We start from the raw sequence: 23,739 nt of genomic DNA, 5'->3' as shown, positions 1-23,739 counted from the left end.
GGAGCGGAAGCCCTCTTCCTAGTGGCAGCTAGCTGCATGTCGACTCTGTGCATTTATCTTGTCTACATGAGCGGCCTGGAGGTTTGGAAGATGCGCGGCCGCGAGGAAAAGTTGCCATGCCACGCGCTGCTTTGGTAGGACATCAAGGCACGACCCCGCCGCATTATCTCGGCGTGATAATGCACAGACGCGTGGAAATCGGCTGGAGATGAGCCGCCAGAGTTTATGGAGGAGAAAGTGGACCGCAGTCGCCGCGAACTCCACCTGTCGTCATCCGAAGCGTATGATAATCAGATTTTGCAGCTCCCAATTGCCCATTTGTCCTACATCCTAAACCTACGGAATAATTTATACACAGCGCCATGGTCGCCATGCCATTGTAACTCATTTTTGAGGTGAGTTGAATTCCGCGCCTACACCCAACGTTATCTCCGATGCGCGGGCGCGCTGACAGTCGATGAAGCCTCCCAGGCTCAGCAGATCTTTATAGCATTTTCCATCGACGCATTTGTACATTAGACCAACACCGCCTGGAGCGACTGCATCTCCAGATCTTATACCCCATCCATAAAGCATCATGGCTGCCCGACGAGGAAGCCGCTTCATCAAGCCGCTGCTTTACACAGCTGGTGCTGGAGCAGTCGGTGCATCCGCCCTCTACGTTACCCTACGACCTCGCGATATCCCCGGCTCAGAAGCCGCCGCGGTCCCACCACCCACATATGGCGAGGGAGGTGTCTTCCGACCACCGTCATTCCCCTCTGCCAAGAGCCGCGATGAGCAGATTGCGCAATTGAAGCGCAGCGCAGGTGTCGTCTCGCAGGTCGCCGAGAAGGCAAAGAAGTGGCTTGGTGGAAGTGGCTCTACAGCGGCAGCAGCTGAGAAGGCTGAGGAAGAGCCATATGACCTGTTGGTCATTGGTGGTGGCGCAACTGGAGCCGGTATTGCGCTTGACGCCGTTACAAGAGGTCTGAAGGTTGCGCTCGTCGAGCGCGACGACTTCAGCAGTGGTACTAGCAGTAAGAGTACAAAGCTGGTACACGGTGGTGTACGATACCTAGAGAAGGCTGTCTGGAACCTCGACTACAACCAGTATGTTGCCCCAGAATGTTATCCATGCGATTTCTGACTTCGTTTAGATACGCCCTCGTCGTTGAAGCTCTCCGTGAGCGTCGTTACTTCTTGGACACCGCGCCTCATCTTTCACAATGGCTCCCGATCATGATTCCGATCCAGAAGTGGTGGCAAGCGCCCTACTTCTGGGCCGGTACCAAATTCTACGATTTCCTCGCTGGTTCAGAGAACATTGAGAGCTCGTACTACATGACAAAGAGCAAGGCTCTGGATGCGTTCCCCATGTTGAAGAAGGAAGGCCTTGTCGGAGCCCTTGTTTACTACGGTACGTTCAACGGTCACTCATTTTGCAGCAGAAACTGACGTCACCAGATGGTGCACACAACGACTCCCGCATGAACGTTTCAATCGCCATGACCGCTGCGCTGTACGGCGCAACTGTTGTCAACCATCTCGAAGTCACTGAGCTTGAGAAGGATGCCAATGGTCGTCTGTGCGGAGCAAAGGCCAAGGACTGCATTGCTGAGCGCGATGGCAAGAAGTCTGAACAGTTCTCCATCAAGGCCAAGGGTATCATCAACGCTACCGGTCCCTTCACCGACTCCATCCGTAAGATGGACGACCAAGAGGTTCAGGAAATCGTCGCCCCTAGTTCCGGTGTTCACGTCATTCTCCCTGGTTACTACAGCCCTTCAAACATGGGTCTTATTGACCCTAACACTTCCGACGGCCGTGTCATCTTTTTCTTGCCATGGCAGGGCAACACCATCGCCGGTACAACAGACACTGCTTGTGATATCAAGCAAGATCCTGTTGCTGGCGAGGAAGAGATTGACTGGATTCTCAAGGAGGTTAAGCGCTATCTGCAGCCTGAGATCAACGTTCGCCGCGGCGACGTCCTCGCTGCCTGGTCCGGTATCCGTCCTCTCGTCCGTGACCCCAACGCGAGCGCGACTGAGGGTCTTGTCCGCAACCACTTGGTGACCACCTCTCCTTCCGGCCTGATGACTTGCTCCGGTGGCAAGTGGACTACCTACCGCCAGATGGCAGAAGAGACTGTCGACGAGGCGATCAAGGAGTACGGCCTGAAGACTCAGCCGCTTGTGAACCCCACTCTCGTTAGCGGAACTGAGGTCAAGGACGAGGCTCCTCTTGACGGCACCTGCCAGACCCACCGTGTTCGACTTGTTGGTGCTCACGGTTTCTCCAAGACCCTGTTCATCAACCTCATCCAGCACTACGGCATTGAGACTGACGTAGCCAAATACCTTTGCCAGGCTTACGGTGACCGTGCGTGGACCGTCGCAGCTCTTGCATCGCCCACTGAGCAGCGATTCCCTGTCCGCGGCGTCAAGATGGCTGAGCTCTACCCCTACATCGATGGTGAGGTCCGCTACTGCGTCCGTCACGAGTATGCTCAGACGGCCACCGACGTAATCGCGCGCCGCATGCGCCTGGCTTTCCTGAACGCCCAGGCTGCTCTGGAAGCTCTCCCTAAGGTTATTGACATCATGGCCGAGGAGCTAAAGTGGGACAACAAGCGTAAGGACGTTGAGTGGAAGAACTCAGTCACTTACCTCGGCTCCATGGGTCTGCCTAAGAACAAGCTCTCGCTCACCCGAAAGGATGTCGAGAGCGGCCACGTCGGCAAGTACACAGATGAGGACTACCACCTCTACGCTCGTCACGGTACGTCAAACTCCGACGAGGAAGCTTGTGCAAACCTCTTTGCATTTGGAATTCGGCTAAATGAAGTATTTGCAGATAAACCCGACGAGCTGCTTCAGTCCGACAGCAAGTTCGCAAGCGGTCAGAACCCCGTCATCGGCCGCGAGTCAAAGGTCAACAAATAAGCGTACAGCTACGCACTCACAAATCTGACATTGGGAGCTGAGGACCTGTCACATCCTCTCCCCCAATACACATCACTCGCATACTGTACCATCCTACTCGGCGCGGAGGCGTAATCGAGTCGACTTGCATCATATTGTTGGCGCTCGATACCATCCGCATGACTGGCGTCCTTGTCTCCATATCGCGATATGTATATAATCGTCTACTCTTAGCGTTACCTGAAAGAATTTGAGTTGACTTTGTTGCGCTCTCGATATGCTACAGTCCTGTCGTTGCTATCTATCTTTTTGCCGAGGCTTGCTGCTCTCACCGCTCGCTAGTTTCTTCTGTCTCCACTGATACCCACATTCCGCTGCTCTACTACAATTTCTTTGCAAGGCGTAGTCGATTATCTTTACAAATGATCTTGAGTGGGTTTGATCGTCTGTGGTCTTGTATGTTTCGATTTTGAGGTTTGCCATCACTGGTATCAGCGATACCAACTCTTCTTCAGTAGTATAGTGGTCAGTATTTCCGCTTGTCACCAGTATTGGCAACTCGCGGGAGACCGGGGTTCAATTCCCCGCTGGAGAGTACTGTCGCTCTTTTTTTGGCCCTCTTTTCGCCAGTGCTGGTGTGGTGTAGAGCTCCGATTTGGTTGAGTCTTTTTTTTTTGTCTGCTACCTAGGTATTGCCAACCCATTCTGGTCAGGCAAAGCGCGCGTTTGATACGGTCTGGAAGCCCTTTGCTTTTCCTGATTTTTCAGTACTGTTAGTGGAAGGGTAAGTTGCCTGCTGAGAAGGCCGCTTAGCAGATTAGTGAAGTCTGATGCAAAGAACAGAGTGCGCCTTTGACTCAGACTGGGGCTTGTTCTTGGTTGGGATTGACCATCGAGATCACTGATCAGTGAAGCCCGATGCGCTTCTTCCAACCTACCGTTGCTCATTACCCAGCTATCCTGGGCTCTCCATTCCAAGTCTGGAAGGTGCAAATGTTTTCTTAGTTGCTGTTGACGGGGCTAGAGGTAAGTGTGCAATCATTACTCGAGCGATACTCAGCCTGGACTAATAGCATGTCAGCTACATCGAAGACCAGGGGACATACCTGACGCCTCGCCATGATCTGATGAAGAACCTGGAACCTACTTCGTGCATGTTATCACAAGTATGCGGAACAGGCATCAGGACACAAGTCAAATTGTGTGTATGCCTTTTGCCTGACTCAATCTTGTCTGGATCTCTAGGATGATGTCTCGTTCAAGGATCTTCGCCCACGTGCTGTCAGCCCCAGGTTTCCCGTTTTACGTAGCGTCAGGCTGGACGCGAGTCAGATTATGCTTTCCTGGGAAGAGAAGATTTCTGGCAGTCTGCACGGTGAAATTCCGCGTTCCCGTCATGGCCTGCGGCTCCTCATGGTTACCCTAGTAGAGCCGTGGTATTCTCTACATCGACATTACAGGGCTGTGCATGACTTTTCATACTCTGGATCGCTCATCCTACTCCAAATCGTAAAGTGGACTGAGTATGACGACGGAGTTGCACGCCGAGCAAGTAAACTACTCAATCAAGCAAAACTCCATCGAGATCTCAAGGTTCACGCGTTGTAGTGCGACACCATGGTCTTGTAGCCCATGCTGCACTCGTTCAGTCCATTGAGCCGGTTCTTGACGGCGTCGACCTACGCAAATGTTCAGCATGACCTGATACGCTCTTCGTCACGCTCTCTCCAGCGTGGGGGCAACTCTCGCAAACAGCTGGAACTTGCCTCGGCAGGCTTCAAGTTCTAAGACAGGTCGTCATTTCAAGCGTGCATCAGACGGAATGGACCGTGATGAGAGTTTGGTGATCGGTTCGAAAGGCTTGGAAATTCTTGGATCCGAAATCAAGTCCACAGCACTGGGCTGAGGGAAATTGCAGCCTGTGAGTTGATCGATATTCCTGTTCGGAGAATTATGAACACTGTGGGAGCAGGCATTCCAAAAGAGGAATTTATCGGTGTCTGTCGCCGCGCAACAGATCTTACCAGGTTTTGGGCTATTGTTTTACCACTCAATCCTCGAACCAGGTCTGAATACCCCTTGGTCAGATCTTGGGCCTCAGAGCATCGTCACGCATGGCTTCTCGGCGACTTGATTCGCACTTGCCGGCAACCTCCACGTACCGACGCACACGAGAAGAGACGTTGAGCCAATGTAGCCTCTGATATGGCAATGCCCGCCCGTTCCCACGTCAATTACGTCTTTGCAACTTCTACTTCAGCCTATAGATCTTGCGGCATTGAAACAGCTGCCTCGGTATTATTGCGATCATAGTAGTTCTTGTCGATCTTTTCTTGAGCGTATGCAACATGACCACAGTCTGGCGGGAATAGGCCATGCGTCATTGGATACTTGCTTTCCCCGCAATCCATCCGCATGGGACCTTGTGAGCGCAAACAGCTTCTTTGGGGAAATGATCGACGCACCAAGCTAGTTTGGGCAAGAGACGTGAACTAGTCCGTGCGGAGCGTAAACCTTCCGTCCAGGTGCAACGCCACTGCCATATGAAGAGCTACCAAGCAGGTACGCATCAATAGTCCCATGGCAGATGCGAACTCGCTTTCGGAAATGGCTCCTAACTACCTATCTTGCCCCGCCTAGACCTCAGAACATCGCCGCCGATCGACTCCGGGGTATGTCGATCATCTACTACACACTGCGAAGTCAGGGGTGGAAGCAATGTCTCAGCCAATCGAGGTGCGCGGATATCGAAGACTTGCTGGCGGAGATGTAGGGTTTTGACAGCGTGCAAGGAAGTTGCCTCGGTCCCGATCTACGTCTCTCGATCGAGAAACAGAAGTTGGATAGGAGATGATGGCAAAAGATTATAAGTAGAAGACTCAGACGACAGAAAGAAGATCATCCTCTCAGGCCATCTCGAGTAAACCACCACAGTACACTTCGGGATTACTATTCGCCATGCATACTCTTTCTCTTCTCCTCCTCCAGGCCTCAGGTGCCATGAGCTACGGCTGGGTCGCTGGCCAGCCTGGTGTCAACTCCAGGTTGTTCGCACGCAACGCCGAAGTCAAGCGCCAGGCCAACTGCCCTTTCAACCCTGTTCACAAGGGCGCTGCTCCATACGTTGCTCCTTACACCTACTCTGGAGCTAAGAACGGTGTTCCCGGTAGCCAGAAGGGTGGTATCAAGGTGCCAGCAGACGGCGACAAGGCTCACGCCTACACTGCTCCTGGATCCAACGACATCCGTGGACCCTGCCCAGGATTGAACGCAGCAGCCAACGTAAGTAGCATCCACTGCGAGTACTATACATTTGCTAATTGAAGGCAGCACAACTTCCTTTCACACGATGGTATTACCAACTTCCAGGAGTTGGTCGACGCCCAGCAGAATGTCTACAACGTAGGATACGACCTTTCCGTCCTCCTCGCTGTCCTCGGTATTGAAGCTGGTGGTGATGTGCTCTCCGGACGTCTCAGTATCGGATGCGATGCTACGTCTCGCACTGCCACACTCCCTCTTCTGGGCAGCCAGCCCGGTCTTGATGGCCACAACAAGTTCGAGGCCGATTCTTCGCTCACACGCAACGACTTCTTCCTTGCCAACGGAGACAACTACAGCTTCAACGGCACTTTGTTCGCGCAGATGAAGGCGGTCGCCGACACCACTTCCGGTGGAAAGTTCGATCGTGAGGCCCTCGCCAAGTACCGCAGCAACCGGTACGACGACTCTGTCGCAGAGAACCCCAACTTCTACTTCGGTCCCCTCTCGCTTCTCCTTTATGGAGCCGCATCCTTCCTTTACGAGCTCTTCCCCAGCTACGGTGACAAGGGTGTCCCAGATCTCGCAACCATGAAGTCCTTCTTCGGTGCCGTTGAGGACTCTTCTGCCCCAGGTGGCTGGCGTCACGTCCCCGAGCGCATTCCCGAGAACTGGTTCTCGCGTGTCGAGCCCTACAAGAACATGGATGTCACCAACGAGATTCTTGCTCAGTACGTCAAGTACCCCAAGCTATTCGGTGGCAACGTTGGCAAGGGCAACTTCGACGGTCTCTCTACTCCATTCGATATCATCGTCGACGGAAAGTTGCCCAGCGATGCTACCGCTGCTCAGCTTACTTGCCTGCTTTACCAGCTGGCTGTCAACCTCATTCCCAGTACCGTCAGCAGCGTTACCGACCTCACAGATGCGTTGATCGACTTCTCCGCTGGAAAGTTGAACCCCATCTTCAAGGATGCTGGATGCCCCTTGATGGTCAGCAAGTAAATCACGCTTGACTGTTGAGCATGCCAGCAGCTGTTAGAGCGCAGGTTGAGCTCCAGTTGAGGAACAGTCCTTAGTGAACCATGATGTTTGAGAGCGAGGCTTAACCTCATGCCACTAAGGACATCAAGTCCTTGGGTATAGTAAATAGTAAAACTAATTGCAATCCACCACACTATCAAATATCTGTAATGACCCGAGTGATGCAGTATCGATGTAAACTAACCCCTAAAGTTTACGAATTCCAAATGAATAGTGTCTGGGGTTTACTTCCGTGGTCAAGCGCGTAGAATGGTGGACTACCTATCTAGGTAGGTAGCTTAGCGGTCTTGACGTCATGGACCTTCGAGGACCAGCCTGAAACCTCGGTTCTATGCATCATGCGTCGTGATACAAATCCTTTCGAGTGCGTAAAGCGATATTGCTTACAGACAACGCGTGCGATGGGATGAGCACGGTGATTCGTTGCTGTGGATTTTGCTGGGCTCTCCATGGATTTATTTGAGAACATAGCATTCGATTCCAGCAAATGGGTATATCGAAAGAGCAGCTTTGGAGTAATTCTATAGCACACATTCTTTCACATCCTATACATGACCCAGGTGCCACCGCTCACACACTGGCCATACATCATCGCAATGTCGCCCTTGGCACCTCCTCACTCTCTACAAGGACCCAGGTGCCACTATAATGAGAGAACACTTGAGTTGGTAGTGCACTTTGATCAAAAGATGAGGAGTGAAAGATTGAATATTTACACAAAGGCAGAGCAATGCGCTGAATGAGCACATGGGGTGCCCTGGCAGTCACCTAAGTACCTCCCGAGCAGCCATTCATGTATCTACAGCACCAGCATACATCACCGCTGGATATCAATATGGTCTTCTGACTTCGTCCGCCCGTTGTACACGCCTCTTCTCATCCGTAGAGCATGCTCGGTACTATTTTCGCTGTTCATATGAACGAAGAGGAAATATGCGCTTGACAAACTTCTGAGACCGGCTACATGATTGGCAGAAAAGATTCAAGATCATGTCACCCTACTCTACTATGTGATCAAGACATACACGTGGGCACAGCATCACACCAAACAACAAAGCACCAAGCCAAGTATAAGATACAGCCACTGGTTCAAGACAACAGTCGTCTTTCATCCGCACACTGAAAGCATGGACCTTCAAATGTTGTCCAACCACGCTCGAACATTGACCACAAAAGCGCAGGAGCAGATATACACTACGTATATCGAAGCTATCGACGATCGCACCCTAAAGCGCAGATTTGAAGGTGTACAAATATTCTACCTCCCGCGCAGCGCTTTGAGCACTCTCACCAAGCGTCAATACATCACCGCATTCATAAAGGGGGCCGAGTACCCAAAGGAAGGGATGTTCCATGTTCATGATGCCCCAGGGCTCGCGGAAGTTATCGAAAAAAGAGGCAAGAAACTATTCCTACTCACCGTCAAGCTGGGACTTAGTCTGGAGTTCCTCTCCGTACTCTTGGATCATGTGGGCGATGATGACCTCCCTATGGAACGGAAGAAATACGCCATGATTCCTAAGGGGCCACATCGGATGAGCATGCTCAAGCTTCTCAACAACCAAGCCCTGGTGTGTGCGCCGGTGCTTGATACATGCAAATTTGATCAAGTGCTTCCGTATCTGTCTTGCTTCCCATTGGAAGTGGTCGATGCCGTCCGGGAACCCGATGTGTACAACGTGGCGTTACACAAGGAACATCTTATTTACGAGAAAGAAGAAGAGAAACCGTTGAAGGCGTGGAGAATGCAGGATTTCGGAAGTGAAGAAACGGCAGATGCGGCGAAGTCACGGTTTCAATGGGGCTTTACATGTGAGGGGAGGTGGTATTTCTTCCGCGAGATGCCGAACCACGACGTCGATGACGATGATGAAGATTATCGGGAAGGGGGCGAGGGCGCCACACACGAGGTCATAGATGTACCGGACGTGAAGAACTTGCCAGGATATGTTTTTCGCTGGCAGTGAATGAGCACGCAAGTTTGCTGACGGCTGGAGCGTGATTAGTTTGTGAATAACAATCATGAGCTCTAATTGCCTCATATTCTCACTGGAATCCAAATCACTCTTCATTGCACTAGTCTAGTCACTCGAGCTCTCATCTGCGAATCTCACGAGAGCAATGGCATTGTCAATCACCATACCTACAACCATACCTTATACCTCTCAATACATCCTCATCCGGCACTTCATACAAGAAAACACCATAAAGTTCACCATCTTTGGCGAAGATAACTCCTTCCTCCCCCCAGCCGCCATAAAAGCTCTTGCCACGCACGAAAACATCAGAGAAGTAGTGGATTGCGATTCCGATCTTAAAAAGATACACTTCCCCGATCACAGCCGCTCATTTCTCGCCTATCGAGTTTATAAGCATGCACAGAAGCTATTTGTACTCGCCGTCGCAGAGGATTTGGGTATGCTTTTCCTGCGCGACTTACTACGAGGAGAGCGTGCAGTAGACGAATATTTACCTCTCGATATGAACACTCGTGTCCGAGACGAAAACGACGTGTTCTGGTCCGACCTTGATACGAGGGGATTTCTAGATAGGCAGAAACTCGTTTGCGCGCCGATCTTTATTATGGGCTCGTACAAGCAGATAGTTGGTCGTCTGTTCGGTCTACCAATCGTAGAGGCGAGAAGGGTGGCTGGGAGGGAGGACGAGGAGAGAGAGGTATATGAGGTCAAGTTCCATGACGAGTACTTAAGGCCTTCGGAATCTGCAGAGCCCGGTGAAGAATTGGTGCCGGGGAGGATTTTCTTGACGAGACGTTTTGCGAACAGAGATGAGGCAACGAGAGACGATAGCTTTGATAATGCTGTGTTTGGGTTCAGTTACAAGGGAATGTACTATCTAGTAGGCAACCCTTAATCTTGAGCGCCATAGAAGAGCAAGAGAACTGAACTCCGTGGATCAAGAGATACATTCGCTTGGTTAACAATGGCACATTTACAACAGCAAAGCTGAGTTGATATCGTGTAACCATAAGCTGACATGCGGAAGAGATACGAAATATACTAATTTTCGGTACGACCTCGTGTGACATGAAGCTGAACGCCTTGGCTCATGCGTCAAATTTTTACGAATCTATTGCCAATAGTTTTGTGGCCAGCAGGAAGAGAAAGATTCTCTGCTTGTATGGACATTGGATGTAGCGTATTTGTAGCCAGCAACCGGGAATGATGCAGTATGAACACGAGCAAGACGCTACGGGAAGCCAACGAAAAATAGCCATTCTTGTCAGATAGACTCGTGAGAGCAATAATACATGGGTCTGGGAAGATAAGCCCAAGATGAAAGCCGCAACAGAGACGTTCATGCATCCCTGGACTGCGATTATGATCGAAGTCTCACACGTACAGTGCTCAATACACAATCTCAAGTCAGCTACCAGCCGATAGCGTATTCATCATCGGTACATCTGCCGTTTCGCACACCTGCACGCTGCACAGATTTCTGCCGCTACTCAACCCCTACAATCTCTTCTCATCATCGGTAAGCTGGAGCAGTTTTCTCGGCTAGTTGTCCAGATGCTAATGTCGCACAACCACACCTCAGCTAGCGTAGTCTGTTAGTATACAGCGTCTATCCGAGTAGTCCGATGTGTGTGTAAGAGGAACGCAAAGTTGATCGAGATCGCGTGCATACAAGCAATGAAGATCACTTGTTGAAATGTCGATCGGGTCAGGATCGGCCGGGGCAACGTTGTGATCTGTTGCCGGGGGTTTGATCCTTCACACATACGTTCTAGGTACGCATACCGTTGGCGAGAAACTTGCCGCTGCCTTTGAACGATGACGATGTATTGCAGGCCGGGCGCGGCAAAAGCATCTCGACGTCTTCTAGTGTACCATAAGCAAGCTTGACATCGGATACGCACAGAGGTCAACGCATGAGCCTTCTTCCGTGCATGTAACCCCAGATGCCGATACAGGTGTGTTGGCACGTAGTAGCGAAGGATTCTGCGATCTAGAACAATGCGGTAATCCTCGGTCCTGGGCGGTCCACCATGTTTGGTAGACTTGCTCAAGCCAAACCCGGCGAACCATAGGAACTGAAGAAGCAGCGCATCAGAAGTGCCGTAGCGCCAACTCCTGTTCTGCGGCTTTCTCCGTTGAACCGGAATATCTTTCCAAGTGATCATGAGAAGCAACTCGTTTAGTGGTGACGAAATCAAGGTTCTCATATTGCGCACGAGAAACAACCCAGTCCTTGTGTGAGAACGCGCGGTCGGGCAGGACGGGTGAACGTCAGATTCGTTCGATGAGCATGCTGCCGAGAAGCGAACGATGAAAACTCTTTTGCTACCCAAGAGCGAGACTGAGTTACTCACCACACACATGTGATAGGCCGCGATGGGATGGATGTGGAGATGGATAGGTATCGCAATCGATAAGTGGATAAGGTAGGGCGCAAATTCTCGCACATGGCTGCCGCGCGGAACCAGTGCCGCCCAGTAGGACAACGCCGAAGGTGCAGCAGCCCCACAATTCATTTCCAGCGCATGCTGACGGCTTGTGAATGCCATCATCACAAAGTCCAGAAGCTGTGGAGTTGGCAGCGTGCAGAACAAAGCGAGCGAACGACAGCTTTCGTTGAGACGGTCCGGCAGAAGAACCGCAGGAGGATATGTCACCTTGACGCTGTGACGGCTCGCCAACCGGTCCCACGTTGCGAATCGGCGCACAGCAAGTTGGAGCTGGCTGGCAGGCAGTGGAGCGTACGCAGCCAATGGTGAGTACGGAGAGGCAAAGTCTGAATAACGAGAGCGTGTCCACATAGCCACGCGCCGCCGTCGCCATACCGCTTCTGCGTTCTAGCCCATCTGCTGTCAGTCCAGGGAGACATGGCGCGACTCCTTGCGATACACGTGTGTAGCATTTCCCCAAGGCAGGTTCAGTCAAAGCGGTCGGTGCCTCATCTGCGATGATGACATGTGCCCGAACGAGGCGCAGACACGCTGTGCCTGGGATGTTTCGTTTACCGGCTTCAGCTCCAGCCATGCCCCTGGCGGAAGAGGGCGCGAAGAGCTCCGCGATGCAGTGATCGTCAGGCACAGCGTTGTGATTGGCTGACTGTGTCCGTCGCCATGCCACTTGCGGAAGCATGAAACCCGTCAGCTTGCGATATTTTGAGCTTGGCCATATTTAGCTGGAAACCAGCGCACTGTCAGTGTAAGGAAAAAGAAGGCAATCGATAGAGGTGGGAGGGCCCTTGGCAAGCGCATGCACATGAACACAAGGAAAAGGAAGACTGGAGTTCGTTGCGGTGGAGATGAGCGCCGACAATTTCGAGCGAGCGACGGCCATGGGCGAATGAGCGTGGTAGTGGGGCGACGACTCGAGCTTGTCTGCGGTGTTGTTGAGGCCGCCATGGCACGCCGTTCCACCAGCAGCCGGCCCGGAGTGGCAGGCCCCCCGATGACAGAAGCAGGCTAGATGCGTCGTGGTGAGCGGAGGATGCGATGCACAAGCGATGGCACCAGGCACGTTGCCAGGGGCCGGCCTAGTGCCGGCCCTAGCGTAAAAGCTCGTGGGAATCCACTCTGCCCACCTTTCCTTCACTCACTAACCCACACCATCACCCACACACTCTTTCTATATTTCAACCTGCTCCCTCCCTCCTGTAACACTCATTCTACAGGCTCGAGGTCTTCTTGTTCATTCATTCACTCCCTACAGACATTCTGTCTTCAACACTGTCATTCCTGACACAATACATTGTCAACGCGACAACTCACAATACCACTCATTCGAACTGCTAGTCGGTTCTGTCACTCCTGCAAATCCCAAACAAACACCTATAGCACCATTCCTTCAGCTATCCAACACTACCAACCGTCAAAATGAAGACATCCGCTGTCCTCGCTTCTATCCTTTTCGGCTCCTACGCCGTGGCTGCGCCTTTCGACAGACGCGCCCTTGTCTACAAGACCGAGGTCGTCACTGAGACCGTCGTTGTCTACACCACCGTCTGGGACGACGAGACCACCGCTCAGCCCACTACCACCAGCGCTGGCGAATTCTACGAGCAGCCCAGCAAGCCTTCCACCACCAGCACTGTAGTCGTGCCCTCGTCTTCTGCTGTGGTCACTCCTCAGGCTGCTCCTACCAAGGCCGCCCCCACCTCCTCCAAGGCTGCCCCCCCAGCCTACACTCCAGTTGTTCCCGAGAAGCCCTCCAGCGTCTACACTCCTCCTGTGGAGACCCCTACTTCCGTCTACACTCCTCCTGCTCCCACCACTCCTGCTCCTGCCCCAGTCTCCTCTTACGTCGCGCCTCCACCTGCGCCTGAGCCAACCACTACCGCAGCCCCCGAGCCCGTCTACTCTCAAGCTCCTGCTCCTGCTCCCTCAAGCGCTGCCCCCAGCTACGGCTCTTCTGGTGGCGTAACTTCTGGTGAATCTTTCGACGATGTCGAGATTACCGTCTACGACATGAACGTTGGCGACCTCGGTGCTTGCGGTAAGCTCCAGACCGATGATTCCAAGGTCGTCGCCATCAGCATCGGTGCCTGGAACGCCATGGGCGGAAGCATCCACGACGTCATGACCGGCGAGTCTTCCAACCCATGGTGCGGAAAGCAAATCGAGATTGAGTACCAAGGCAAGACTGCCACAGCCAAGATCATGGACATGTGCCCTGGCTGCGTCAACAAGTACGACATCGATCTCTCCCGCTCTGTCTGGTCTGAGCTTGGCCTGTCTGAGACTACCCGCTACCACGGCGTCAACTGGAAGATCATCTAAACGTCTTCCTCAGCCACGCCACGATCCATATACCCAAGATTCTGATATCTCGCTAGCGCAGGCAGGGTCAGCGCTTTGCACGACCAAGTTACGACTCATTTTTTCACGCATCAGTCAGGGACCGGTGACCGGAGTATACGGAAAGGGAACCGTCAGATACTGCGGTTCTTGTTCAGCTTTGCTCTTCTAGATTTCGCCTTGCCATCTTGTTGCATAGCAGATCCCATGATGTATGTGGGGATACTTTGCGCATTGGAGGGCTCATTCTCACATTTCTTGTCGCTCTTTGACTACAGCGGGCTTGCCCTGCTTTTCTTCACTTCCTTGTATAAGACTTTAGGGCTGGTGTATGGGAGAACATCTTAGATACCCATACAAGTTGGACATCGGAGGTTCACATCTACCAAAAGAAAATACATGACGCATTGCGCAACTTCCAAATCTTCCTCCTACTACATTAACGTGAACGATTATCAAAGTCGCATTGTTTGTGCTAACCTCTTTCTATGGCATCGGCAAAACGCTTCACAGTGGCTAATACGACATCCCCTGATAATACGAGCTGAGCTATTAACGAACGCGCAAGCACTCGACTCATGCCGATGCGACGATGTGGCTGCGCCTCACGCCTAGCCACCGTGCGTACTTTGCCAAAAGGAAGCGCCGATGCCTCCGAAAATACAACGCTGGGCCGCAATGCATGCTACCTTCATCCCTCCATCACACTCTCCTAAGCAAGGCTACTCAGCCACAGATCCCAGATGCAGACCGACCTTGTGAAATTTCGATCCGCAAAAGAAATGAGACTTCTGGCCATTTGCGAAAACTATGTCGCGACAAGCACACAAAGAAAACACTGAACGCCTGACGTCCAAACAACGCTTGCGGCTCGTTTCAGAAGGAACCAAGTTGCGATGTGCGAGGTGTTTGCCCCTTGGTAATCTCATAATGCGCCGGGGAAGGGTCTAGCACGGGGTGTTGGTGCTTTGCTGGGCTCCACATGTTGGTTGTTTCAATCGTGAACACTAGTTTGGTTTTCTCAGTCGGAAGTTTTGTGCGTGTTGAAGTTTGTCGTAGACCGACGTTGTTCCGGCTGGGAATATGACTAAAGAACAAACGCTGTGTTGATCATGTTTTGTTCGTGGTTGATGGACAACGCAACTGCCCCCTTGAGAGTGCCAGCAAAGATGACATCATCGTGATTGTGGACCAACACCAAAATGACCAACAGTAAGGAACGAACGGAGAGATGTTCGTAATGGGCATCCAACACACGTCAATTACGTACCAACGTTTCTGAAAGCTGAACCCACAACCGCAACGATCTATCCAGAATGGCGAACCGCCTCTCTCACTCTCTCGATGAGATTGAAGCGCACACTCCCGCGATCAAGTCCCAAGATGCGGACACCGATGTCACCTCCAAGAACGGCGAGCAGATAAAAGAAGGCGATCATGTACACACGCGGATAAGAGGTGGAAGGCACGAGGGCGATGTATGCTATCCACGCCTGCATCTGCAGCACGTAAGCCTCACAGGCTAGAGCTGACACCATGAGAAGGTAGACAAGATGGTGGCCAACCAAGAAGAAGCCGATGCAGAGGGCGTAAAGCACCCACCAAAGGTACGTATCCAGAATCTGCGAAGGCATAAGTGGCGACAACAAGACACTGATTCGATTGACTAGGTGCTATTCACAGACCAGAAAGGGAAAGCTGTAGCGCACAATCCAGGTACACTCGATGTGACGGATAAAGCCTGACGAAACGGTTCTTTTCAAAGTCCCAGACTATATCCGCGGGCAATATAGGACAAAGGTCTTGTCTCCAGATGTTCCTCACTGCAGCGAAACTTGGGATCAGAAAGAGAAGCGACTCTAGAGTAAAGCAGAGCGCAGCAATTACCATATATGATACCTACATTCCATATCCCAAATCTCCAGCATCCGTCTCTAAATCCACACAATCACCCATACCCCCAAAATACCTCCCTGTCCATCTGCACAACGTTTACCCGCTTCCCCAAACCTAACCCTCAGCGCACCCACGCAAAACACCCATCTTTTAACCGCCGGGAGACGCAGCATTCCACAGCTCGCTTCTTTCCTACCGGAACCGGTAGCTGAGCTGATGCACCCGGGTGTGAGTTTTACCAGCACTCATCCGGTGGTCAAAAGAAAGTTTCTTTGTGCGCGCGCTGGTTCGCGTGGGAAAAGGCGAGGCGCGTGGTGCCATGCGTTGTCTTATCGAGCGCTATCTCACGTGCGCGCCTTGTGCCAACGTGGTTAGGCACGTGGAGGGCTGCTGTTGGCGAGCCGAGGCTGTGGGTTGCCAGCTGTCGATGGCGTGGTGGGTTGCGCCCGAGATTCCTCCGTTGGAGCCCGCGTTGGCTGCGAGGAATAAGCAAACATCTCCCACGCTGCATACGAGAATTTGTTGGTAGTGTTGGAGGAAGTAGCTGGGTTGTGACGTATTGGCGGGGTGTTGGTGGGTTTGTTGAGCATGCAGGGTAAGTAGTAATGGACGGCTGCGATGCCAAAAGTAAAGTAAAAGCTGAAAGACTACTGCATATTGTTCGCTGAACACGTCTTGGAGTGGTGAAGGTAACCGCTTCAAGAAGCTCCCGACACTTGGATGTTTGTAAAGAATGTCTATTTCGAAGAGTCTGCAGGCTTCAGTCACGCCTTCATTGATCTACTCGTCATGAACGTTCGTTCTTTGCGACGGGAGAATGTAGTTGTCCCTCAGAATATAGTTGTGTTTTCAATTGTTTGTGCTTTTTCTCGAATTACAAACGTAGTAGTCCGTATCTCCATGCAGTAACTTCATACAGTGCCAGCCGATGGCAGTCTCCCAAATCTTCATCTCGTCCCGAGCATCGATCTTGATGGGTATAGAATGAAAGTAATACCAGTACTTGTCGCTTTTGACCCCAAAATTTGACCTCAAACCTAGTGTCCCAATCTCATAAAGCAAATCATCGCAGTCCGCATGCAGTGCGCCTCCTGGCGCGTGTGGGTATATATGTACACCAGCTCATCCGGCGTATCCGGGTCCGAGCCTTCTTTTATCATCGCTTCATTGTGCCTTCTTGATCTATGCGAATGCGCTGGCACCACCAGACTCGAGCAGTTCGATCTCAGCCATCGTCATGGATGGGCTCTGGAAGCGCGCGGGCAGCTCGGAGCGGTCGAAGTATAGGCCCTTGCCTGCCTCGATGGGGCCAAGGTTCCTGCCGGCTGCGCCGCCAATGTGGCCACCAACAAAGGCGCTGGGGATGTGGTTGAGTGGGCCGTGCTGCTGCGCCTTCTTGCGGTAGGACGCAAAGGATGAGGGAAGCTCGCTCATGGGAGAGGCAGGGTGGACGTGCGGGGTGTGGTCAACCTCTGAAACGCAACGTTAGCTATTTATCATGACGCCGTGTGATGGTAATGCGTACTCTGAGGAGTGCTGCGCTTGCCCAGGAAGCGGATCATGGGCTGGCGAGCGAGGGCGCGTGTAGCGTTCATTGTGAAAGAGATGAAGTGGGGTTGGTGGTGGTGGTGTGATGTGCAGGTTGCGATTGGGATTGGAATCACTGAAAAGCTTGCGCAGAAGACTTCAGATGAGGTTTTGTATTAGAGAAGCGAAGCAAGGCGATCTCGGGACAGATGCTGGCGGACGGACGACTTGTTGAGTTATTGAGGAGCAGTTAGGTTGAGGGGAGCCGCATAAATGTTGTTCGCGTTTGCGGAAGGAAGACTAGGTTGCGCCGAAGGCCGCTCCATGATTGCAAACCAACAACCCTCCCACTCACACGTGAGCGGCATCTCCCCACACTCGAATGAGCAAATGTCAAGGCAATGGGTATTTCTAAGCCAATTCCAGCGCAAGCCTCGGCGTTTGTGGGCTTACGCGCAACACTTGGAGTCGTTCTTGAACGTTCGCGGTCATAGCTCCCAGGCCGCCCCGGTTGTCTTTTCCAAACTTTTACAAGTGCATCGCTCGCCGCCAATGACAACGCTGCACACGCCCGCTCGCCTTATCACCCCGCCGCCTTCTCCAGATCCTGACCAGCGGGAATTGCATATTGATATTCGCTTCTCCGACTGCGGTGCGGACGTGCGGACCCGACCTGCTCACCATGCACGAGTTGAGCCTCTACGGCCAGGTCACCTACGCGCGCTATGAGCAGGTTCTGAACATCCTGGCGGGGGTTGCCATGATGCAGCCCCAGCGCGTCTTTGAGCGCCATGTCGTCTACAAGCCCACGCGCGAGCCTGAAGAGCCGGGCTCCAATCTTGGCCGTCGCGGCGGTACCCAGACTGTCGCGCAGAAGCAGGCCAAACAAGCTGCTCCCGTCGTCCTCTACCACACCCGGCTGGTCCAAAAGCTGTCGGAAGACGACTTTGCTGCTGATGATGGTGTGCCGGAGGAGAGCACAAAGGTCCTGTCTGCTGATGTAGACGATGGGGAAGAGCCAACATGGTCCTTCGTTTTCAGAGATGTACCGGATACTGGCGATAGAGGTGTCTCTATCCGCTTCACCAACACCACTGACTTATTGTCTGGCGATCCACATGCCTTCATGATCGCCTCGGGACCCAATCAGTGAGACCACCTTCCCATTCCTGCCTTCACCTCTAACCCAAGCGCAGGTTCGTGACCGAGTTCTACGTCGAGGGCTACCGTTTCGTGCTCGGTAACGTCGTCATTTTCCTCCACCGTATCCTCCACGAGCCCGGCATCCGCAACGTCCAGAAGAGCCCCAAGGCCACACTACCGACATGGAAAGGCCTGAAGCTCCTCGACCCAAGTGGCGTATACACACTTCAAGCTACGGTTCGTATTGAAGACTTCAACAACGCAGCCGTACTCGAGGAGGGGGTGAACGAGTTGAAGAAGTTCCAGGCGCAAATGAAGGGTTGCGTGAACTTGGACTTGCCAGATCGGCTCGCACTAGACCCCCGTGTCAAGTACAAGGCTCCTGCAGCTCCTGCTACCCAAGCACGGCCTAGGTGATGAACGGTCTCTCGCCGACGGAGAGCAATGGATATGGACTGGGTATTGTCCAGACAGTAGTCACCATGAGAAGCGTGAGGGTACTTTACATGCAATATGTGGTCTCGCACTATGGAATGATCAGCGAAGAACATCAACGCCGGGTTTCAAATCAGCCTAGAGACAAAAGCATCGCGACGAGATTGTGCGTCGGATCAGGAAGCTAGGCAGGTTCGATCTTCTGCTGTGTATCTGGTCTCAGACGAGTCAGTATTCTGTAGATGCAAATCACCAGTGTTGGCTCGGCGGAGGTTGCTACTGGATAAACATTAATAGTATATTGTAATGAACAGAGCATTGTAATGTTTGTGGTGCGATCGCTGCCAAAGAAGCGTGTATGCTGTTGTCGTGACAGCAAGTTCAGTCCAGGCACGTGCTCGCGCGATTTCGCGTTTCGCGCCGAAGGAAAGCGCAAGCGAGCAACCTCACCGACGTTGCTTTGTCAACAGAGATCAACCTTCATCGCCATGCACCCACCCTGGCAATAACACAAATTGCAAGATGTCCACTCGATCTGGTCTCAGCAAGCGACCGAGCTCTAACGGAAAAGACGTGTCGCCACCTCCATCGAAGCGGCGGCAACAGTCGACTACAACAAGTTCGTCAGCCATCACTCGATGTGCGTCTTTGCTGACATGCCTCAGGCAAAGCAGTCGCCAATTTCTTTACACCTGCCTCGAAGAAAGAGCCAGAAAAGATGACTTGGCGGATAGTCAAAGACAGCTTGCTAGTCGGACGTTTTGGCGTGGCAGCGCAGTCGGCAACGAAGGGCAGGCGCAGAATAGCAGCCTTTGACTTTGACTCAACACTTGTCACATCTGCATCGGGGAAAACATTCGCTCGTGATGCAAATGACTGGAAGTGGTGGGATAGTAGCGTTCCAGGACGGTTGAAAGAGCTGCACGCAGAAGGCTTCCTTGTCGCTATCGTCAGCAATCAAGGTGGAATCAGTCTAAAGCCGGATCCCAAGACCGTAAAGTCAGATCAGAAGCGACTAGCGGATTTCAAGACCAAGGTGACAGCAGTCTTCAACCATCTCGACTTTCCGATATCGATATACGCTGCGACGAGTCGTGACCGGTACAGGAAGCCCAGGACCGGGATGTGGGACGAGCTACTGGAGGACTATGATCTTGAGAATGCAGAATCAATCGATCTAGAGAACTCTGTATTCGTTGGGGATGCTGGTGGTCGCGAGGCGGTGGCTGGCGGTGTAAAGGACCACTCATGTGTCGACAGGTTTGTGAAAATCCCGAATCGTGCATTCATGATTACCAGGATACTAACTCTATGTAGAGACTTTGCTGCTAATGTCGGTATACCATTTCATACCCCAGAAGAGTACTTCCGCCATGAAGATCCCCGACCATTCGTCAGGGCTTTTGACCCGACCGCTCACACGGGAGTGCGTGCTGAAGGCTCAACACCTGCACGTAAGTCTGATATGCAACATCTCAGCCGTCTCCCCGTCGTCCGTGTGCTAACTTTATCTGCAGCAAACGCCTTTGCACAAACGGAAAGCCCCGAGATCGTCATGTTCTGCGGCAGTCCGGGCTCAGGTAAATCATCGTTCTATTGGAAACATCTGCAGCCACTCGGATACGGGCGTGTCAATCAAGACATTCTGAAGACTGTACGTTGCTGACTGAGTCATCCTGCCGCACGTGTCGTGCGACCCTTCTATACTCCGAGTAACACTCTGAAACAGCGCGAGAAGTGCGTAAAGGCTGCTACTGCACTCATCGAAGAAGGCACGAGCGCGGTTATCGGTATGTTCATGTTGATCTGGGGCCCCAATACATTCCGCATACTAAGCTAACCTGTTCAGACAATACCAATGCCGATCCAGAAACACGCGCTGTGTGGGTTATGTTGGCGCAGAAGCTGAAAGTTCCCATCCGCTGCGTACTTTTTACTGCGACACCAAAGCTGTGCGAGCACAACGATACGTTCCGCGCCTTGAACCTTGGTCCAGAAGTAAGTTTAGCTACTGAGCCTCTTCCCGTGCGTGAGTGCCGGAAGATAGACTTTGCGGTCGCTTCAAACCTACTATCACACTATCCGATGTGGAAATTGGTTGTGCGGAACATCCGGAATGCTTGAAATCCCATTACCACACGGAGAAACTCCCATGCTAACATCGGATCTCCACCCACAGACGAACCGCGAATCTCGTACTATCCTGCCGCACGCTGCGTTCAGTGGCTTTGCTTCCAGATACCGCGAGCCTAAGCTCTCGGAAGGTTTCGCAGACATAATCAAGAACGATTTCGAGGTACGCGTAACCCAAGACTTTCCACGCAGGCTGGGCTGCAGGAATGTAACATGGACTAACCAAGGCATGCATTGCGTAGTTTGAAGGCTCCGAGGAGCAGAAACTACTATGGAGCAGATACTGGCTCTGACCTCATCATAATGGAGAACGCGAAAGCGAGCGAAAGCGAATCATGTGACTAAGAAATGTCCCCAATCGCAACAATCATTGGCAGCTACGTAGCCTCGAACGCGTCTTCATCGACCACTGCTGTGTGGACAGAAAGTCCGAAATGCTGTGATTGGGTGAGAAGAGAATGTTGCTGAGGGGCCGTCCCCCGAGCGCAGGTTCGCAGCTCTAGTCTACGCCTTCTTCCTTTTCTACGCCGTTGAGCGTGTGGCTCCCGTGCTAATCGAAAAACGGCAGTTCACACGCACAGATTCTTGATTTCCAGTGCGAAATTGCTTACTTTTCTTCCAAGTTTCTGCAGGAATACCACGATTGTACATGGACATCGCTGTAATGATACTCCGGACTGCCGACAAGAAGAAAAGCGCGCAACAGCATTGACATGGAGGAATATTACATCATCGTTTCCACAAAGTCGTGTGCTGATTCATCTCGTGCGTCTAGCTAAAATGATCCCCGTAGATGGACTTCCACGTTCGTCGTTACCCCCATGTCCCATGTCCAGGCCGCGGCATTGTACTGTCGGTGGAGTGCCACGTTAGTCTAGGGAATCATCCGGTGAAATTGAGAGATCAGCAACACCAGACCGGTCTCGCCCAAATCCTGCGACGAACCGTCGGAATGATTGCGCGCACCTCCATAGCAAAGCAGTTCAATATGGGAAAATGCAGTCTTTGGATGTGAGCAAAGTGCGCGCGCGCATGTCAATATGAGCCCGCCACGTGTTTGTCCAGAACACGCAAAATTTTCAGGTACAGGAATTTCTTCTTCCGTGTGCAGTCAGCTTTAAGACTGAACTGGCTGTTCTTTCATGCACGTTGAGCGTTGCCGGCCGGTGTGGATGGGTGGACTGGCAACGGTATTCTCCCGCTTCTGCATGTCCGTGCCGTCCGGTCGTCTGGCCAAGGAGAGAGACGAGCGAAGAAGGCGGGGCGCCTGCCGACCTGAGACCGGAACCAGCTGCTTTTTCTCCCTGTCGTCATGCTGCGAGGTCCCGAGAGCCTGGAACAGAATAGTCCTGCTCCGGTTTTTCTTCTGCTGGGCTCGATCGTGAGGTACAGCACGGCGATCAAACCGCGCGATTCTCTTTGAATTGAAACACCCTGATTACATAGCATCGTCAGTCGCGAAGTACATGTCGGCAAGGTTGCCGGCCGCTACGAGAAACGCCATACGGGCGGACGTTCAGCTAGACAATGCGCTGGCGGTGTGAGGCTTGCTCAGCGTGCGAACAGGGAGTCGAGCCAAGCGACAGCAAGGCACCGGGGAGAAGGAATGGAAGATAGTGCGTCAGGGGCTTGAACGCCAATGAGCAACGGCCCAACGGTCTAGCGCTTCCATCATGTTCCCCGATTTGTCTGGAGGATTTTCATTGGGCTGAAAGGCTGTCCCAACCTCCTCTGGGAAAGTTCCGGGAATCCTGTCAGGTACCGCCCACACCAAGTTGTGTTGTCGCGCCTTGTTTTGTCGCAGAACGTTGTGATCGACCGCTTGACTCGTCAATGAGGCATCGTGTTTGAGACACGGACTGAGTTGGATCAGTCAGTGTTTTGAAGATCGTGAGGCTTTGTTTGTTTGTTTTCACGGTTACATGCCACAGCCTCCTTGGCCCATTTTGACGATTCAGAGTGGGCCAATCGGTGGATGGGCGTGACACGGGATAGAGGCGGGAGAAACGACATGGAATGGACTCTACTAGAAGATGCCTGTCGATGTCACTGCTGCGAGACGGCAAAGGGCCAGAAGAACGGCGCAAGAAGAACGGCGGGAGAGGGCAGAAGGGCCTGGCGAACCACGCCGGTTCCTTTGCACCGCCCGATAAACGAGTCTGTCAAGTGGCAGCCACGGTTGCGCTCACAGTAGTTGAGTGGTAGACAGCGGATGACAACCACAGCGCTGGTGGTACGGCACTTTGCAATACAGACGAGGCACCGTTCAACACCACGAGTCGTCGATCGGTCAAGGTGGGAGAGGACGATGTGACTGAGCGTTTGTTCCTGCATAGTTTGCTCAGAGGCTTTTCCCACGACGACAAAGTTTAAAGTGCGTGAGTGGGAACGGCCAGGGATGATTTGTTGCGCCTCCACCAACGACATATCGCATAATTAGGTTGGGCAGGTGAAAATTCAACACCGAGGCAGGCCCCGTACTGTTGAGTAGGGTTTGATTCAAGCCACCTGCTGTGGTCAGGCTGTAGCGACACGGACGCGGTGGTCTAAACGGCGGATTGAAGGCTGGGGGACCTTGAAGCGACGGCGCCCTGGCGTGCTGGCTGCGCGGAGACAGTCCAGGGC

General features: G+C 52.6%; 6 protein-coding genes and 1 non-coding gene across 7 annotated transcripts; 6 read left to right on the top strand and 1 right to left on the bottom strand.

Annotated features, from left to right (window-relative positions):
- Nucleotides 1-577: 577 nt before the first annotated feature.
- Nucleotides 578-2,927, top strand: J4E83_003517 (uncharacterized protein; the record flags this gene model as incomplete). The annotated part of the gene is made up of 3 exons (XM_049330453.1): nt 578-1,092; nt 1,140-1,399; nt 1,447-2,927. The coding sequence occupies 3 exons, from the start codon at nt 578-580 to the stop codon at nt 2,925-2,927; spliced, it is 2,256 nt and encodes a 751-aa protein (XP_049190949.1).
- A 487-nt stretch (nt 2,928-3,414) lies between these two features.
- On the top strand, nt 3,415-3,501 carry J4E83_003516. Its single transcript has one exon. It is a non-coding gene; the product is annotated as a tRNA-Asp (tRNA).
- A 2,405-nt stretch (nt 3,502-5,906) lies between these two features.
- On the top strand, nt 5,907-7,172 carry J4E83_003515 (uncharacterized protein; the record flags this gene model as incomplete). The annotated part of the gene is made up of 2 exons (XM_049330452.1): nt 5,907-6,188; nt 6,237-7,172. The coding sequence occupies 2 exons, from the start codon at nt 5,907-5,909 to the stop codon at nt 7,170-7,172; spliced, it is 1,218 nt and encodes a 405-aa protein (XP_049190948.1).
- Nucleotides 7,173-8,338: 1,166 nt separating this feature from the next.
- On the top strand, nt 8,339-9,178 carry J4E83_003514 (uncharacterized protein; the record flags this gene model as incomplete). The annotated part of the gene is made up of 1 exon (XM_049330451.1): nt 8,339-9,178. One exon carries the CDS (start codon nt 8,339-8,341, stop codon nt 9,176-9,178), a length of 840 nt encoding a protein of 279 aa, XP_049190947.1.
- Nucleotides 9,179-13,059: 3,881 nt separating this feature from the next.
- J4E83_003513 (uncharacterized protein) lies at nt 13,060-13,962 on the top strand (the record flags this gene model as incomplete). Its single annotated transcript, XM_049330450.1, has 1 exon — nt 13,060-13,962. The coding sequence occupies one exon, from the start codon at nt 13,060-13,062 to the stop codon at nt 13,960-13,962; it is 903 nt and encodes a 300-aa protein (XP_049190946.1).
- Nucleotides 13,963-17,058: 3,096 nt separating this feature from the next.
- Nucleotides 17,059-17,471, bottom strand: J4E83_003512 (uncharacterized protein; the record flags this gene model as incomplete). The annotated part of the gene is made up of 2 exons (XM_049330449.1): nt 17,059-17,348; nt 17,402-17,471. 2 exons carry the CDS (start codon nt 17,469-17,471, stop codon nt 17,059-17,061), a joined length of 360 nt encoding a protein of 119 aa, XP_049190945.1.
- Nucleotides 17,472-18,085: 614 nt separating this feature from the next.
- J4E83_003511 (uncharacterized protein) lies at nt 18,086-18,963 on the top strand (the record flags this gene model as incomplete). Its single annotated transcript, XM_049330448.1, has 2 exons — nt 18,086-18,552; nt 18,600-18,963. 2 exons carry the CDS (start codon nt 18,086-18,088, stop codon nt 18,961-18,963), a joined length of 831 nt encoding a protein of 276 aa, XP_049190944.1.
- Between the last annotated feature and the right edge of the window lie 4,776 nt (nt 18,964-23,739).

The sequence above is a fragment of the Alternaria metachromatica genome (genome assembly GCF_023757995.1).
Source record: "Alternaria metachromatica strain BMP 0045 chromosome Unknown scaffold_5, whole genome shotgun sequence".
In the NCBI taxonomy this organism is placed as follows: Eukaryota; Fungi; Ascomycota; class Dothideomycetes; order Pleosporales; family Pleosporaceae; genus Alternaria; species Alternaria metachromatica.
Note: the sequence above shows the minus strand (reverse complement) of the source record. Positions and strands in the feature narration are given on the sequence as shown.